The following is a 19,722-nucleotide window of genomic DNA, read 5'->3' as shown; positions in this document are numbered from 1 at the left end:
CCCCAGCAGCACAGGGATGGGGCATGCAAAGCACCACAGAGGCAGGTCCCAGCTGTGGGTGATGGTCTGAACCTCTCCACAAATAGGACCTGGGGGGTTTCTCCCTGCCTCTGATGTAAATGTACAGGCTAAATGGGAAAGGGGAGACTGGAAAGTGCCTACACTGAGTGTGCAGGTGGGTGTGCAGCCAGCTTCCCAGAATTAGTGACCCATGGCAGAGATTAAAACTTAAGGACTACTCCAGTGGCAATCGTAGCCTCCACGGAGGGCTATAACCAGCTCATCCCTTGGGTGAGCTGCTCCTGTATTGCTTAAGGCTTTCCAGGCTAACATGAGTCCCTGGAGGCAGCTCACAGCAAGGGGCTTTTGAGCTCTGCCAGGCATCTGCAAAGGCAGTGTGAAGGAAGGTGTGTCAGGTCGCCTTCCCGGGAGACTGAGAAATCTGCACGCTTCCTCTTGAGATTCGGAAGTCTGCCATTAGCTGAGCTTTTAATAGGTTTATTTTGTTAACTCTTCATATTTTTCTGCTGAGTTTATTATGCTCTGCTGGCTGACAAGCAATGTGCTGGCTGGAAGAAAACCAGGATGTCCCTGGATATCTCTTACAACAGACCTAAATCCTGCCCATCAGCATCCCCGGTGAGTCCAGAATGTGGCCTCCGGGTTCAGCCCAGGGATAATTCAGCATGTCCTCCACCCAAGAGCATCCTCGACACCCCATCCCTTTAGCAATGATGTTAACTTGGAGAAGATGATGTCTCCGGGACAGTTTGGACGACTCTTGGGTGGAGGTCTTTGCCCAAATCACAACAGTTGGTTTCATGCCTCTGTTTTCACACTGATTTCTGGGCTCTGACAAACCCCAAATCCCTTCCTGCATGTAGTTTGACACAAAACTGTGAATTTGCTTGCTTTCACATGAAATCAAGACCAGGTTTGTGCAAAAACCTGGGTAATCTGAACAGATATTGAAAGGTTCTGTTGCACTAATGTAAGGTTGAGACAAGTCTGATATTACTCTCAGCTTGCCAGTAACCCACGAAGAATGATGGGCTGGGGTGAATTCCTGTGCACATACCTATATTTTACAGTTCAGGGTTAACCTCTCCCTACTGTACTTTCCTCCATAGCCTCACGAGTTAATTGACGTGTCCTGGACTCACACAGGAACCCAAAGAGCGAAACTGTGTGACAACCACATAACGTGTGGCTACGGACACACACATATAACAATCCAGTTAGCTATCAGACACCGATCCTATTTAGTCAAAATATTTCCTGTTTTATTTTCTCAAAATGACAACCTGACAACAGTTTGGGTATGAGTCAAAGGAAAGATTACTTTCCATTTTCTGGTTGACTCTTATGCATCACCTCGCAGGTTCTGTTCTGGTCTCAAGCCACAGGACAGCTTGCACAGAGAATTGAGCACACTTGATCAGCAGGGTTGGCACTTTTGATATCAACGCGTCTTGACCAGGATTACAAAGCATTGTCAATAAGCTCAATCAACTCCTACTGCTAAGCAACGCCCCAGTTGACCAAAGCTCTTGACTTTTCCCATTGATTTGGGACCAGGAAGGTGACAGCCTTGATCTCAGTGGTCTCCAGCACTGTCCCCCTCCCACCACACAGATCCCCAGTGGTGCCATTACCTTGTTTCTGGTTGATGTCGGCGGGCAAGTGGGGTGAGTGGGAGCCGTGGCTGAAATGGTCGTTGCTGTAAGGGATGAGCGGGGTGAGCGGGTGGACTCCGTGGGACGGCTGCACAACGGGAACTTTGTTGGACTGCAAAACACAAGGAGGGAGAGGGCTCAGAAGTTGTCAGGCTCCACGAGCAAGGAGGGCTGATGCCCTTTGCAGTTCTGTCGTTGCAGGCGAGGCTGGGAATTACTAAAAGTCCCCAGTGACTCTCAAGGACAAGGCAGAAAATGCCCTTGCCTACTTAAATAAACACTATAGCATCCTGCAAGAAAGATCCATAAATCAAGCAGTGACAACAGCTGAAGACGACTGCATGGGTAGGTGGAAAACAGCTCAAATCAGGATGAAATTCTCAAAATTCAGAACTTTTTTTCATTCATTTCAAGCATTTTTTATTCCAGGATGAATGCTATGAGCATGTTACCCAGTGTATTGCTCTTGTTTTCTGCCACTACAGGGTCTAAATCTGGACTTTCACATCCTGCACATTCACTCTGAAAGTCACGCTTGGGCTTTCCTAACTGGGGCTCTCGGGCAGGGAGAGCCACGCTGAGGGCAACGCCTTTCAAAACTTTACATGGCCACCAGTGAGCCCTTGGGCGAAATCCCCCTCGGTCCCAGCTCCAGAGCTGGGAGAAGGACTGGAGGGAGCTGAGACAGCGCTGGGGATGCAACAAACTCAGGAACATTTAAAAAAAAAAGAAAAATCCAGTCTCCTCTTGCAGCTACTCCTGGTTACACATGGTGAGGCCATCGGAGCCCAACATCTCTGTAAAAGGCGCTTTTTTGTGAACACAGCGGGGAGTACTGCGTGTTGGAGCAGAGAGAGGGGAACCTGTTCAAAAGAGCTGTAAGGAAAACACACACACACACACACACACACACGCGCGCGCGCGCGCTGCAGTCTACTGCCAGCCTCCTCGCCTCGAGCGTCTCGGGCTGCTCCCTACATGCCCGGTTTCGCCCATGGTTGCCTTTAAACCCAAACTGACTTCGCCTTGGTGGTGGAATGTTAGGATTTGTCCCAGATAAATCCATAAAGAGAAACAGGACTGACAGCACCCCAAAATGGGGAGAAAATGAGAACGGACCAGGTAAGACAGCTCTCCAGGGGCTAGGAGCTGGGTATGGCTAGCCAGACCTCTTGTGTCCCACCAGGACATCGACAGATGATTTGTTGCGTGACTTTTGACAAGTCATTTACAATCTCTGGACTTGATTCACTGGTGACTTTCACTTTGGTAATGATTTTGCTCGGGCAGAGTGAGCACAAAACGCCAGCTGGCTTTGGTGGAGGTGGCGCAGCCGGAGCCGATGGCTCTGGAGGATCTGTCCTGGACCTCTCCCTGTCACTCCAAGCTGCTTGCAAAGCAGCCTGAGATCCCCAGGCAAGTCCTGTGTTTTGCATTGCTGCTCCGAGGAGGAAACCCATGGAGCGGAAAGGAAAACAGACCGATGGAGACGCCGCTTTACATCTGTCTTTCCCACAAAGGTTTGCTTATGCAAATAAAATCCAAGAGGCATGCAGGTTTGCATTTAAGAATGAATGAAAACCCTAATTCCTGATGCTTACCAGGTGTAGATTTACTGCGTACAGCAGGATACTGGGAACGTAACCCCCCTTCAAACTGTACCCAACTGGTGTGGTACAGGCGTTCCTGTCCTGCAGCAGGGCCAGGGGCTATGTGGTTTTCCCATTGAGAGCAGTGGTGGGCTGGCTCCTGCTTAGTTAAACACATGTTTGGAGTTCTGAGCTTTTACTATTCTTGCCCATGAAATGAGATGAAGAATAGCTTTTCGGTGATATTTCTAAAATTAGCTATGGTTTAGCTTATTTAAGAGCCAGAAAGCCTAAATTAAGGATATGCAGTTCTACATGTACATTTTAACATGGCACTGGAGCAGGACGAGCTCAATGCTGAGCTGTTTTGAAAAACCTCAACTTAAGCATTTCTGCTGTTCAAAGTGGGGCAGATCTTTCCTTCCCATTTGCACCGTGCCTGATCCAAAGCACAGCACCATCACCAGCCAACCCCGTTGCCTGATGACGGTTAACAGCTTTCGGAGCAATGACAGACGACACAGACCACTACAAAGGCAGTTGAACGGTCCTGATGCCAATCCACAGGATACCTCAACAGTGAAAAGCACAGAGCATGTGTGGTTACAGCAAAGGCACAGACCGTCCTTCTTCCCCATCAAAGCAGAACGTGGTAACTTGGTGGTACTATAGATTGCAGCTCAGTCACTCAGATTTTCCATCAGTTCAGATGGGAAACACGATGTTGCATCAGTAGGAAGTGCTGGCCTTCTCCATCTCCCTTCTACATTTGCACTTGCCTCACTCAAAAACTTTTCTCCAACTCTTTAAAGTGGTGGGGAAGGATGCTCAGGAAGGAGGTAAGACAAAGATTTCTGCAAGAGGCTATTCATCCCCCTCCTGCTTCCACCATTAGGAAGTTTGTTACAGGAACCCATCTCCCAAACTGAACCAACCAAGGGAAGAAGGAAGTTGCACAAAGATTTGGAAAAACAGAGAAGACTCCTTCAGCGTTGATCCCCGGTTTAAACGCTGCAGCTACTGACAGACACGATCCATGGCCGTGTCTGCAGGTTCTGGTCTTCACCAGATGTGCTGTGGCTGCCGCATGCGTCTTTGCTGTGAAATCATACCTTGTTTACAGAAATCTATATGCCAGAGAAATGGTGTAAATTCTTCCTTTTTAGAAAGTCTAGATTTAGTTCCTGCAGAGCAGCTGCAGCACGTGAACCTTGAAGAGGCTTTTCAAAGACAGAACTTACCAGGTGACAATGTCTGACACCGTAAAATTAACCTGATGTCAATGTTTTCTGCTGAGTGGACTGATTTAACACGGGGGCAGTTGGTTTGGTGTCCTCTCAGCAGGTCCCCTGGGAGGAGGCGGGGTGGTGCTGTTTGGGACATCATGGGGAAGTGCTATGGTTTGGTGAAGCACCTTATTGTGTCTCCTCCCCAAAGCTGCTGTTTCAACACAGCTCGGAGCAGCAGCGACGGAGCTACGGGCTGCCCACCCACCCAAAATAACCCAGCTGGTGCCCAGCATCATGGCCCCAACCCCAAGTCACCCCAAGTCACCTCCTGTCCTCCGGCAGCCACGGGGGGACACGAAAGGGCTCTGAGGACAGTTTTGTCTCACCTCTCCCAGCACAGCCCTTTGAGGGCAGGTCAGGGAATGAGCTGTGCAGCCACGACCTCGCTACAGAAATGAAGAGGCGCATTTACAGCAACACCAGAATGGTATTTCCAGAGGGGATGGAGCAGCAGAATGGGTTTTGCAAGCCTGGAGGGCCTTTTTCCCTCTCACATTTGCTAAATTGCAACTCTCCTGAGTGCCCACCTCCCTGGTGAGTGATGCCTGCTCGGGTCCCTGCATGTCTTGTGCCAGCAGCCGGTGCCGCTCGGCGCTGGGGCAGGCACCGACGCCACGGTGCATCACCATAGCAGCATTAACCAGCCCCCACCAATCTCGCTGAAAAGAATTTAAAAAAAACCCCCAACTGTGAGGGAAAAAGCTCCCGTTTTGAAGCCAAGAAGTGGCTTTAATAACTAGAGGTAATTGGATGAGCAAAAAGAAAATGCAGTCGCATTAATTATTAAGAAAGACTAATTGTTGGCAAGGCAAAATTAGGAGACCTCACCACTCACGCATGGGTGTCTGACTGCGACAGAAGCTCAAGGCTAGCTAGAAAACTCTCCTTTCGCTGAGCACACACAAACCCAGCAGGTCTTTCGCATGAGGATCGCCCTCATGATCCCAGCTGCAATGTTATTTGGCTCTGAGGTGCCTGACCGGGCGCAGCATCCTTCACCTTTCCTCCCAGCCCACATCACACGTGCCCAGCAAGGGCTGCAGCGTGCTCCGGCCACAGGCAGCTGCTGGGTGGGACAAGCTGGTTGATCAGAACTATAAATGAGGGTTTTTTTATACAAAATGTGGGTTTTTCATTAGAAAATGGTGAGAGATTGTAATCAAACATTTTCTGGAAAGCACCTCGTGTTAGCAAGTATTTTGACTCATTTTTTTAAGACTGATCTATTTAGTTGTAGCACGCTAAGAATGAGTAGTTTTACTTTGCTGGCTTGACAGAGGATTTTTCTTTTAAACTTTAAAGCTAATCTTAGCAAAATGTAGCACAGAAGGTCAAAAGTCAGTGAGTGAAATGATCAAACAAAAAAATTTCCACGGCTGGCAAAACTCTAAGGGTTTTTAGCTCTGTGAAAATATTAGAAAACATTGTAGAATTTTTTCTGCTTGGATCAGTTTAGGAAAAGAAACAAATAAAAAAAAAGTGAATGTTTTGTAACCTGTGAAAACTATTCCTCGCTTCAACTGAAAGCAGCTATTAAAAGCACCAAGCTGCCTGGGTGGCTGCTGGGGATCCCGGCATCCCACCAGTGCTGGGCTCCACTGCTGCTTCTATGGATGGGAATTTTTAAAATTAATTTTCTGGTAGAAGACAATTCATAAGTAAAATAAAGCAGATTAATTCTACTGCCTCTTCCAACACTTGGTGCCCAGTTTAGTGAAAAATGTTTTGTGAAATTTCGTGATGGCTGCACCCAGCACCCGGGATCGGTCCTTGCACGGGGCGTTCGGGGCTGAGTACCCGACCTGCACCATGGCAAGTTGTTTAATACATTAAAGGAGAAGAGTAAACCTGTCTGCCACAATTCAGATCACACCAACCAAATACAGGAGCTCATCTTACAAGGCTGATCTTGATCTGCCCTGTTGCACACAGGCACAAATCATCCCTCCTAGGAATAACCCCTTCTTGGTTTTGATGACTGTATTTCAAGAGTTTTTACGTTTTCCCCAGATTCGGAACAAAACCAACCGAAGTGAAAAGCTGGCTTTTTCATAGTTTGTTTTTAAGGCAAAGTCACATAGATGATGCTGTTTTGTAGGGAAGAAACTTACATTTTACAGATTTCCCATATGTTTGAAATAATACAATGAATTTAAGAATTTGCTCTCACTTTATAAAAGTCAGCCCTAAGCCCCCAGGAGATGTACCACACCGTCAGCCAATTCCAAACGTGCACTATCACCCTCCTGCAAAACCAGGGTATTGTTCACAGCATCACCCAGCTCCCCACTCTGAGAGGAGAAAACTCCACTCAAATTTCTTCCACGGGATTTCTGAACATCTTAATCCTGCTATGCCACTTCTGTATGTTTTTTTTTTTACGAGATGTTTTAACAGCTACTCTGAAATGAGAGCCTGTGCACTTGCAGATGAGCCAGCTGGGGCTACATCGCAGGAAAGAGGCTTCGGCGTTCAGGCTCCAGCTGAGAGCAGCTTCTGCAGAGTCAGCATCGGAGAGGTGGGGGGCTCCCAGCTGAAGGGGACCCCAAAACACACAGGGGATTTCAGAGGTATAGGGGACCCCCAGGCATAGGGGGCTTTACACACATAAGGGACCTGAAACACGTGAAAGGCTGCAGGAATTGGGGGTCCCATCAATACAGGGGATCCCATGAACATACGGGGTGCCCTCCATACCGGGGATTCCAGGCACAACAGGGACCTCACAGGCCAGGGAACAGGGACAGAGTGTCAGGACTCTGCACAGCACCAGTGTGGCTGGGGCCCAGCACCTTTGGGGGACATGACTCCAAGGGGTGCTGTGCTCCCTGTGAAGGATAACGGGGTGCTGCCTGCCTTGCACAAACCTCAGCTCCCCGCCACCAAACACACCCTTGCTTGATGCAAAAGCACCAGCCAACACCCTGGACAGCCAAAATCATCGTGGTTAGCCCCAAAACAAGCAAAGCAGGGACGAGCCTCCCAGAAAGCCCTGCACTGGGGGAGCCACCTCTATGCCCCTCCATGGATACAGAGGAGTTTGCAGGGAGAGGAAGGCTCTGTAACTCCTCTGTGATGCCTGGAGCCAGATGCCACCATCACCCCAGGTTGTGCTGGCCCTGGCGTCAGCCTCCGGGGTGAGGGGAGGCTGGAAGCACCCCGGGGGGGTGCAGGATCCATCCCCAGCGGCACGAAGCACCCTGATGCACGAGCCGACGGCCGGGGAGAGTGCTGTGGTTTCCAGCCTCGCCGGGGAGCCGAGCCGCGGTGAGGCGAGATTAGTCACGTCACTTTCAAATTTTCCCACATCGCTGGCCCCAAAAATAGTGAAACGAAAAAGCCGTCGGCCAGCCTGGTGGTGGCTACCGAGGGGTGAGGGGCCTGGCCAAGGGACGGCAGCTCGGGCTGGCGGTTGTGCCATGCCAAGGCAAAGCGGGGTTTCGGCAGCCCCAGAGCCCCGTGCTGCCGGCTGTGCCGTGTGTCCCACTGCCGGGAGCAGTCCCCTGGGCCAGTCCCGGCTCAGAGCAGGCAGATGGATGGGGCGAGCTCTGAGCACGTCTCTGTGCTCCTCTGCCCCGCTCGGGTGCCTCCAGGGTGAAAGCCCTGGGTGCAGCACATGTGCTGCAGACTGCAGTCCGGCCCCAAGTTGCCCCAAATGTGTTTGCTTCGACATCACTTCTCAGAGACGGCGAGATGAGTCGACGCACTGGCTATGAAAAACAAAACCTACAAAGTTTTGCTGTTGCTGATTCAGTGAGGAATTAATTCCTTTTCACTGCAAAATTAGTCATCGTGCCGCAGAAAGAAAGGTATAAGGTCAGGCTGTACCGAGCATGCACCGCTGCTGGGGAAGGTACCCGTTACCAGGGGGACTGTGCCTTTTGCTCTTTATCCAACAATCAATCCAAATTAGCAAATTATTGGGGACATATTATTAGGGACATTACTGGGTACACCCCACAGAGTCGGATCTGCTCCTGGGAGGGCTCAGAGGGAAACGCTGTCATTTAGGGTGCTCAGGGACCCAGAGGCCATGACTCAAACCCAGCTCTGCAGTTTCAGGGTACCTCCAAGTGCTGATAAAATCTCCCAGCTTGGGGCCCCAGACCATGTCAGCAGACACCTTCACCCCTCGTTTCCCTGTGATGTTGCACCAGGAGATGCTATCTGTGACAAAAGATCACCCCAAATACCCACTGCAGACCGTTTTCAGCGCTGACTGCAAGCGCCGGGGCCGGAGCCCTCGGCAGCCCGCGGGCGAAGGCAGCGTCGACTCATTTCTCGTCTCAGCACGCTTTTTTCTCTTTTCTCACTTTTGCTGCAGTCACATTGCCCCAGCCCGCTGCCACAGCAGAAAGGAAACAGGGAAAGTTAAAGCCACCCACGCTCAGGCACTGCTCTCGCCTTAGCCGTGCACCCCTCCAGCAAAGCCAAATTTTAGCAGCAGCAGCATCTCCCTGGCCCCTGACTGCGCTGGGTCACCCAGAGTGGCTGCATGGAGGGCTGGAGCTGGCCCTTACCCTCAGCACCACCAAGGATTCCTCCAGGGACCAGAAGACCACGTCTCCCATGACCAGAAAAGCACCACTGCGTTGTGTACCCCATCTCTGGCTGGCCCAGAAGTGCTTACGAGCAGCAGTCAGACAGAGGGGAGATAATATGCAGCTATTAATTCTTGCGTTAATTCTACATCTGAATTGCAGCAAGGAGCTGATCGGTTTAAGATATACATTGCGCATACAGGCAAATCTTGTCCTTGCTCAGGTTTATATCCAAATATTGCCCTTGCTCAGGTTTTTATCCCTGCACTCTATATTTTGTGGTTGATGGAGCATTATTCCCTCAACTCTTCCCTTTCCCTCTGATTTCTTTCAGCTTCTTTAAAATCCAGCTCTGCTTTGAAAACACAGCCCTGCTCTTTTTCACACAGTGAAGGGGATGTGCTCGCCTTAGTGACAAAACTCAGCTCCCGTGATGCCAACTCTCCCCTGCGACTCGGATGAGCATCACAGCGATGCTAGGGGACTCGGCTTGGGTATCGGCGGACAAGTTCCCCGGCATTTAACACCTTCTGTGTCCCGGCACTCGGGAGAGGTGGCCAAGCTCTAGAAACGATGGGGAAAAATACAGGGAAAGAACTTCAAAACCTTTTAAAAGTTTTCAGTGACCTTCTGTGCTGCTGTTGGTTTCTGTTTTTAAGCAATGATGGTTATTATTTTTAAGTTAAACTCCGCAGGGGAAATAGCTGAGCTTTTCACCGTTTACGGGCACAGGAAGAACCGTTTCACTTCTCAAGTATTTATCTTCTAAGAGAAAGATGTAGGTGGTTCTTCGTGAAAAAAAAAAAAAGAAAAAAGGCATGGAAAAACAAAGATCAAAAGTCCCTCCCAGAGGCTGATCTCTTACGGTGACAGGGGGCAAGAGTGAAGGCAAGTACACCCCATACCAGAGAGGAGAAACCCCCCCTGAAAAACAAACTTTCGGCATCACCACCCCGTGTTCACAGTCACATTCAGCAGAAGAGCCACCTCACTCCAGAAGCCTCCTCACCCCTGCAGAAAGTCCCCTTGCTCGGCGCTCGTCTTGCTCGGGAAATGCTGCTGCTGTGATGCTAAAAGCAGCTTCGTGGATGCTCAGGAGGGGACAGAAGCACCCCCTGGTCCCACAAACGGTGACGGCAACATTTGGCTTCATGGAAACAAATGCCGGGGCAATATAACCCAGGGGCTGCACCGCAACACCGAATCCCAGCTATTTTCTCCCAAATGCCAGGGCAATATAACGGCGGGACTGCATCACCCCCCACCTCCAGCTATTTCCCCTGTTCTGCAACATCCATCCCTGCTTAGTGTCTCTCTTGTGTTCTGGGCTACAGAGAAAAAAAATACCTCTGACCCCTTCGTGCTATGCGGTTCTGCGAATTTGAATCAAAAGCTGCAAACCCTGGAGTTACCGGTAATGTTTGAGGCTTCAAATGAGAAGGCACTTACTTGACCCACGGAGGTTGATAATATCTGACCTCCTTTATTTCGCTCTGCTTCTCAAACATGAGCGGTTGGTCTGATACCCAGAATTAATCAGGAAAGTGTCCAAGAGGGCAAGGGAGGAAAGCAAAATAAAAGTATGACTCAGAGCCAAGGCTGGCCCTTCGGTTTGCACTGTGAGAGCTCCATCCTGGTCTAGACACCGGCAGCTTGGGGGATTTTCACCCATTTTGAGAAACCATTTGCAAACCCCAGCCCTAGGTGGGTCCTGGATCTGAACCGAGGTGGCTTTGGGTTTTGGTTGTCGCATCCCTCCCCACCGAGGATGCGCTGCAGCAGCAGATGGAAAATCCTGCGAGATTTCTGGGTGCATCTGCCAGCAAATCAGCCCAGCAGGAACCCTCCAGGTGTCAGTGCCGCACAGTTTTCTGGAGGCAAATGTTTGCTTACACACCCCCTGGGCGGCCAGAGAGGGCTCCCGGCTGCTCGGCTGCGTTTTTTCTTTCCATTTAAAACAAAAACAAAACCAGCCCATGTACTTGAAAGAGTGCAGGGGAGTTAACAAAACACAAAAAAACTCTGATGTGATTTAAGGCGTTTCGATTCTCCGAACATCAGAGGGGCTGAAACCTGCCCCTTCGTGCCGCAGTGGCGCTGGGGGTGCACGGCCACCGCGGGTGACACCGTCCTGCTGCTGTCACCACTGTCACCCCGGGACCTGGACAGGAGACCCGTCACAGGACTTCTGTCCCTGTCTCTAGGCTTGGGATGGAACAGCTGCCAGTTCCTCCTGGCAGGCACTACACATTTTATTTTATTTTATTTTATTTTATTTTATTTTATTTTATTTTATTTTATTTTATTTTATTTTTGTTTATTTTTTAATCTATTCTATTCTATTCTATTCTATTCTATTCTATTCTATTCTATTTCTTTTTAATCTGCTAGTCTCAAAGCTCAGCTTCAGGGGGGATCTCACCATGTGAGAATGTCACTGGTTGGAAAAAAAAACCAAATCAAAAGTGTCTCACCCCGTCTGACAGTAAATCCCCGACTTGGTGACTGTGCTGTGAAAAAATAATAGTAATAACAATAATAATAACAATAATAATGATACTGTAATGCTGCTGACTTGTTCAGAGAGAGCTTTCTCCCGTAGCATGGGGCCGCCGAGGCCACGCACTTGCGCAGCATCAGGCGACACCAAGAGAAGATCCTTTCACATGTCGGAGGCGGCCGTGCCCAAGCACATGCCACCGGATAATTAATAGATAAGACGAAACAACCCAGGATGATAATTTGTAATAGTTATCGTTGTTCTTGGGTAGGCATTTCCCTGCTATGGTGAAATCCTTTGATATTTATACGGATGTCAAGCTCATTTCCAACACGGATGGCCACGAGTGAGTGAACCGTGGCGGCTCCGAGTCTCCTCTGGGGTCTCTCCCGGCGCTTCCCGCAGCATCGCTGCTGGGACGGCACGGGCATGGCCAGCTGCGGCTCGGCGTGTCGCTCCCACCCTAGCATTGATTTTGCCAACCAGCTGTGAAGCTCAAGGGGCGAGGGGCACCCCTCCTCACTGGGATCCCCCAAACCCACCGGGAAGCCCCCGGCAGGAGAGGGGAGAGCTGCCCGCTGCCCAGCCCGGAGCTGCCCCCGCATTATCCTCATCTGAGCTCACACTTATTTCCCAGTTTCCATGATAAACAGCTCTCGGGAGGACAGGGAGGGAAGATAATCCCCTCCAGAGCCGAAGGGATGCTTTATTGACACCCTGCAGCTGTAACGCGATAGCAGCTTTCCTTGTTGCTCACTTTCAAGGGTGACATGTTTACAAAGAATGCTACAGCCGCTAATCCTGGATGATACCCTGTGTCTGCCTGGGAGAAATCCTAATTTTCTTGATAGGAGGAATTAGTTCCTTTAATGCTTAATACCCCTTTTTTCCTCTGAAAGCAAGCAAGCGTTATTGTGCAGAGCGGAATAAACATTTTAATTAAAATGTGGAATTTATCTTCCAGTCAAATTCGAACGAGCCCCCGACGATACGTCAAACTCCGCTTTCCCATTTTGAATCTTTCTCTGATCTCTTAATGCGAATGGCTGAATTAAAACCTGGGCTCGGTGGATTTGCATATAATTAGAGAGCAAGGGAAATTAATAGGGAATTGAATGGTTTTCTCCTCTGCCCATCTGATGTTTTTACCAGATTAAAAAGAGTTGATTTTTTTTAATGACTGTAAAAATGTATTAAATATTATTTAACCTTTTTTTGTTGTGGGGGGGGGAAGCAGACAGACTAAAGAAACAAACTTATACATATGATAATGAACGCCTCCTATCGTGGGAAGCAAATATCATTGTAATTAGGATTAGAAAGGAATCCTAATTAATCTTGTCCTGCCACTTGACTTCTAGAAGTTCCTTAAGTGTTACCTCCAATGAGATGTAAAACAAGGAGCAGTTGAAAGGCTCACCAGCTAATCCCTGCACACAGCGGTGAGGAGCTGCCGTGGCCGTGGCCATCAGCAGCACGGGGCGAAGGCTCCCCGAGCCTCCTGGCCAAGAGCCACCAGATTTCGGACTGAGTGGTCTGATCCCAGCACGTGAGCTGGATTCAGACTGAAGGGCAACACGCAGCTCTGCTGCCTAAATTTCCTAATTCCCCACGACCAACTAGGTAACGAGACAGCAAGCCAAGAGAGATGGGATGCACCAAGTACCACAGCAACGCCTGACTCCATACAGGGATCTTTTTAGATCTTCTACCAAGTTTTTTGTCAGTATTGTCTAAGCAGTCTATTTAGCAATACTTATTGGGCTCGTTTTCAGGACGGAACTCAAGGTACAGGATGGGAATAAACGAGGAACCTCCAGCACTGTGCCATCCCCACCCCATGCCTCGATTTCATCTTCTCTACACTCGTGATGATAACGATTACCTACCGTGCTGGTATTAAGTCATACATATTTTAACTTGGCTCTTGTCATGTGTCATCAAATCCTGTTTTTCAGGTATTGAGATTCATAGATTTAATTGCATAAGATTTTACTACGGGAGTGGATGGTCATGAGATGATTCTCATCTTTGGGTCTCAGTATGGAAAGCAGCTTTGAGAGAGCTGGTTTCCAAACTTCAGACCCTGGTTGAAAGTCTCATTCTCTAAATGCAGCTAAATACAGTTCAAGAAGGTGCCTTGGACTAGTAATGAAACACAGCGAACTTTATGCTTTATGCTAAGTAATAAATAATAAATGAATCCTGCTACAGCTAGGTTGGCTTCTCAGCATATTTTTTCCAAGAGCTCCAGTAAGTTTTTGGCTACAGCTTTATGGAAGTGACTGCGAATAACAGCCCGGGAATAACATGGTTAGTACAGACACGAAAAATTTTCACTTCGAAACCAGAGACCACACAAAATGTGCCCAGTCTGGGATTTTGTTTTAACCCAGGCTGATCAAAAGCTCACAAGGCAGGACTGATCAAAGGCTTCACGTTGAAAAAATGAGAAAGTCACAATTTCATATGGTTTTGATGAGAAAAATAATTGATGAAACTTTGCTCTTTCAACTCAGTTTTGCTTTGAGTTTGGGGTTCATCTGAATACAAGAAGCACTGGGCACAAACCGGCAAGGCCTGAAATCTCAGTACAGTCTTATTGATTTAGTTCTTACTACAGGAGCTTGCCACCTGTTCCAGGACTGCATGGGGTCAGGAATTTTAAGCAACGTTATTTATTTTTGTCAGAAAAACCAAGTCATGGAAACCGCAAATCTTTGTAGGGTGCATCTTCACCAAAGTTTTGGTCCAGAACAGTGTTTTGAGCCACCTGCTTGATGCACTCGCCTTCCAGGGAGGTGGAAGAGACAGATACACGCCATGCTCACCCTGGATGTTTCTTTTTATTTTCAGGCTCTGATAAGATTGCAATCGCAATTTTCTACTGGACCGTGCTGCTTTACCTGAACCACATTGGCCCGACCCTGACCGGGGAGAGCAGCCCGAGCATGGTGGCTGGAGGCACGTGGCCATTCCCATTGCCAGAAATCTGAGATATCATGATTTCATGCAGGCGGTGAAGGGGAAAAATGTTAAAATACCAACTTTTCTGGCTGAGGTCAGACTTGTTTTCCAAAACAGCTCGCCCTGCCCTGCGGTCAGCCGCGACACGGGACTCCATGAAAAAGGTTTTCCAGAAACGTTAAACAAAGCAGAACTGAGCAAACAGAAGGGTGTGTGTACAGCCAGTCCCACGCCAGGTAGGGATCAGGGCTGCTGAGGTGCAAGCAGGCAGCTGCAGCCCCGCATCCCCGTACATCACCAGTGCCCAGGGGTCTGCCTCCGCCCGCACTGTCAGACCCAGCAATGACACCGCACACGATGCTGGTGCCACCAGAAGCGTCCCCAAAGCAGGTGACCCTTTTCCTTTAGGAAGCTCATTTTGGGGGATTTGCTGGGAAATGGAGGGTGGTTTCTTAGCTCCTCCTGGGGGTCACCTTGGGAGAGCGTGGGGGCTTCAGCCCTCTGACACAAGAAAAACCTCCATGGAGGTGTTTGCTGAACTTGCTCATTTGGGTCCTATTCTGTGCCTGCTGTTGCCATGAAATACAAACTGATTCACTACAACTGCCCCAGCATTTACACCCATTTAGATGAAAAGAAGAAAAAGAATTCAAGAAGAAGGAAGAACAGATGATAATCCAGGGTACCATCAGTGTATCAAGCTTCCGGTATAGATTTTTTCCTAACCAGATAATTAACTAATTTAACCCACTACCAGTGATCAGCTATTTAACTGTAGGTCATTTTGTAACACAGACTTTTTTTTTTAACTTAACTTTAACTTTGAAATGTCCTGTGTTCTCTTACAGTAATTGACAGCGGTAGTTGCTGAATGATGAAACTGAGGTTACACAGAACATCAATTATACTAAAAAAATATATCTACCACACCTACACGCACACAACCTCCACATGCCTACAGTGCAATTTTTTAGCTTAGGTATTATTTAGGGCCTGAGCTGGAAGTCTGTGTGTCCCACATCTGCTTTCTGAAAGTCTGGGAATGAAAAACTTCTCTTGCTATCAGGACAATGATCCATGGGCATAAAAATCCTCGCTTCAGGACATTACTACACAATCAAATCCTATACTAATATTTCATTTTTTAAAGTAAAAATGCTCCCCATAACCAGTGTATTGTACATTTGCTGAAAAATCCAATTAAAACACTATTTCCATTGGGCTAGGATTTACATTTTTCCCTGCAAAGTTTGCAATTAAAAAATAAACGCATCTATCTTATGGCCACCATCTAAGCTCCTTAGAATGCTAAAGGTAAAAACCATATAGATTATAAGGGATTATGCTTTTTTACACCTCTCTTGGTTTTAACTGAGGTGCTACACAGAGAAAGCAATTTCTTCTTAAAACACTGCTTAATATAATATCTTCCCTTTAATTTTTTGGCTGGCTCTATTCACTGTTTCAGGACATAAAGCAGCCTGGGACTTTCTGAAGAAATAAATCCCCCAATGCAGCCAAGACCCAGTCAATGGGATTTAGAAGGGAGCTCTATCTCAGCAGGGGCGAGTCCGTAAGTCCCCACCTGAAGTGTTTGGGATGGACCCTCCCAAGGGCAGAATAAAGTGCCCGTACGCTCCGGTCGCCACTCCCCAGCCTGCACTCGCATCTCCTGCACCGGCCGCTGCGGGACACACCGCATCGCACCTCCCAACGGCTTTTGGCAGAAGCGTCACAATGTAGATATTAGATTTAGAGGACAGAAAATAAGATTCAATCCATGCCAAAGTCAATCAAAGTTTTTCCACTGATTTATACCACCTAAGGCCGAAGACAGGCCGTTATCTCCAGCACTGGCAGGCATTCATTCAGGTTTTGAGAGGCTGTAAAAGTGGGGAATGCTATAGCTCACTGGCCTGGGAGATTTCAGGTGTTTTATCTGCTGCATTTTCTTTTTGTAAATGTGCATAAACAACGCAAGATGCTTTCAGCTTGTCAGGCACGCCGATTGTGCAACACCGTGTGCGGTAGAAGCATCGTACATAGAGAAGAAAATCACAAACTGTGCGTTTAACAACAGCAGGAAATTTTAGTCTGTTGAACTCAGCAATGTTTTAGCACCTCTGCTTCAACTCGAATTTACTCATTTCAGAAACCCGCTTCACTTCCCGGCTGTGCTCCTCGGTGCGAGGAGGCACCTGCAGCCCCCGGCGCTCCCTGCAACGTTCCCAGCTCCGGCCCTGGCCCCGCAGCAGAACCGCCCCAGTCCCAGTTCCCAGCCCCACCACATCAAAGGTTCTGGGTTTCGGAGGGGCTGCGTGCTCAGCAAAGGCCACAGAGCTACATCACCGGTTACCTCCGGTGCTCGAGGTTCCTGCGAGAGCCTCACCAGCCACCCAAAGCTTCCCGCAAGATAAATACTTGTTTGTTGTGTTACGAGGAGACTGGTGACACGGCCCGCAAAATGTTGCCTTTAGTCAATCTCTCTTATCTTCACATCTATCTGCCTCGGCGTGACTGTTTCATACTTGTACGGGGCTATATTCAGACCAAGAGTTTAACAGCAATTGCATTTCTTAACTGTAAAGTGTTTTTTTAGGGCGGAGACCTGTTATCTCCTGTATCTGAACAAGACTGAGCTCAGCAGATGCACTTCTGGTTGCGATCTTCACCATGCAAACAGTAAATATTGCTTATAACAGGAGATTTTATATGAAATATTTCCATACATTTTATACAATAGTGCAATAATAATCAACAGCTACCAACCAAACTCCTACATTCAGCTCGGTGGCATTTTTCTGTCTTGTCTGCTGACCCCAGAGAGAGGAGTGGAGGAATGACCGAGGAACAAACGCTAATGAGAATTTTCCTTATTTTGTCTTTATAACAGCAAATTTTGCCACTGATTTCAACAGGATTATGGTCTGGCACTCTACATCCATCAGCATAAAAATTTATGAGGATTAGAAATTGTTCAGAAAGAGCACAAATACGTGTGCATACACACATATCAAGGCAAACACATGCACAAACACACACGTCAAGGCCTCCCTGCTCACGCCCCACATGCCGTCCTCCATCCCCACAGGAGCTACCAGCACATTTCCAGGTTGCAGACAGGGGTTTTGGGTAGAGAGGTCTTACAGCCTGCGATCCGCACGCTGCAGAGGACGGAGATGCTCAGCCGAACTGTTCGGTGGGCCCGTGTCCACACGTCGGCAGCATCGCAGTCCGACTGTGTGCTGGGGGCCGCGTCTTCCGTGCAAACAGAAAACGTGCAGCTGGGACAACTGTGACCTGCCCCGCTAAACCATCCCAGAGCTGCTGCACGGAGTGTATCTGTAGGGTGCCTGCACCAAGGAAGCATGAAATTATTTTGAACCGGTGATAAAACAGCAATAAATCACCTGGCGCTTACGGACAAGGCATGGTGACCCCCCAGCAGCACGACTCTGGTACAACACTAACTCTGACCCCGTACCAGGAGGTGACACCAAGACAAGGTCTCGATGGCCCGTTTTCAGCAGCATGGCATGGGAAAGGATGGCCGCTGGCCCCAAGCCCCCCGCTTGCCTCGGAGGGGCCACTGGAGCATTGGGCACAGAGTGTGATCTGTGAACACCCTGTGAACTCCCAGTGGGGAGGAGGAAAAGGTGCCCTGCACCCCCAAACAGGCTGCTGGGCACTGGCACGCTCACCCCATCAGTCCCCGATGTTACTGTGAAGCAGAGGGCCAGCCCTCCTCGTTAATCCTTGGGTTCATTAGGTTATCAGGACACAACTATCCCCATTAAACCCAATCCACTTGCACGTTCCTTTTTAAAAAACTGTATTAATATTTTAAATTACTATAATTTGTGCTTGGGACTAATAAATCATAATTATTCAGCAGAAAACAAATTGTAGTGTGGAATTTAATCCCTCATATCTACTCTATCTACTATAAACGAGCTACCAGTGATCTAAGAATGAGCTACCTGGCAATCAGAGATTACATGACTTATTTTTTTATTTTCATTTTCCATTGGGTATTATCTGAATGCCTGCAGTGCCTCCGCTCTCACCCAGCGTGTCCTGAGCTGCGCTGGCTGCAATGACATCTGCTGGTGGTTACAACCTTCTCAGCTGGCCCAGGTGTTTTTATTCATCATAGTAAAAGAAGCAACTATATGCTCCTGCACTTTTGGTTCTGTTGTTTGGTTTTGTGGGTTTTTTTCTCCCCCCAGGTCAGTGAAGAGCTACAGAACAGTATTTATGTGAAAAGGAATAATTATGCTACATCGGGACAAGCTCAAGAGGTAAAACTCACTGGCCCACCCCAGCAGTCCACGGAGCACAATGCTGCTCTGAAACTTCTCGGTGGTTTCTCTAAAAAGCCCGTGTGCCACGGTTAAAAAAGGAAGGGGCGGGTTTCACCGTAATGGAAGAGTCAGTGTAATTATAAGTTACGGGATCATGGCAAAATCCAGAGCAAAGAAAGGCATTTCCAGTGGCAGATCTCCAGCAGTTTCAAGGAAGGATAACCTCAGTTCTGTCTCTGGGTGGCAAAGACGCGCGTTGGACACAATGGCAAAGGACCACACGGGCTTGAGTTTTGTCAGACTCCTGAGCCCAACGACTAGAAAATATTTTCCTTTTTCTTGCTCAGGGGCTCTGCTAATGCACATCCCCTGTCTCCCAGTGAGGCGGCAGCAATCTCAGTGCTGCTGTGCCGGGTATTGCTCCCCAAAGCACCGGAGCGCTCGCGGAGCCCATGAGCTCTTCCTAAAGGGGCAAGACCTGTGCTGGGGGCACCTGGATGGCACGTGTGCCACAGGGGCTCTGGGACAGACACGGGTTCCCCGCAGTGCCACACCGTGCAGCGGGTGCCCAAGCATCTTTAAAAAACCATTTCCTCGTAGGGTTTGGGTCTCACTGGAATTATCTTTATGTTAATGACTGAGTTTGATTCCCTTTGCGCCAGGATTCCTGCTACCAAACCTGAGGTGCGCAGGGAAACGCAGAGGAGGAGACACACCACCAAAGCCAATGCATTTCAAAATCTAGAGGCACGCTGCAGATGCCAATTCGTAAAGGAATTTGTCATAAACAATCCTTCAAATAGGCCAGCAGTCACGGAGGGTGGTGTTTGATGGCGTCTTTTTGCTGAGACTGAAT

General features: G+C 48.6%; 1 protein-coding gene across 5 annotated transcripts in view; it reads right to left on the bottom strand.

Annotated features, from left to right (window-relative positions):
* TCF7 (transcription factor 7) overlaps positions 1–19,722 on the bottom strand; it is a 75,335-nt gene that overhangs the window by 23,056 nt on the left and 32,557 nt on the right. For all 5 annotated transcript variants that reach the window (XM_074838897.1, XM_074838893.1, XM_074838894.1 and 2 more), the window contains exon 4: positions 1,656–1,788. In XM_074838897.1, the coding sequence (XP_074694998.1) occupies positions 1,656–1,788 (133 nt within the window). The remainder of the gene's footprint in view (positions 1–1,655; positions 1,789–19,722) is intronic.

The sequence above is a fragment of the Strix aluco genome, chromosome 13, assembly GCF_031877795.1.
Source record: "Strix aluco isolate bStrAlu1 chromosome 13, bStrAlu1.hap1, whole genome shotgun sequence".
NCBI classification, from domain to species: Eukaryota; Metazoa; Chordata; class Aves; order Strigiformes; family Strigidae; genus Strix; species Strix aluco.
This window is presented reverse-complemented; position numbering and strand designations above follow the sequence as displayed.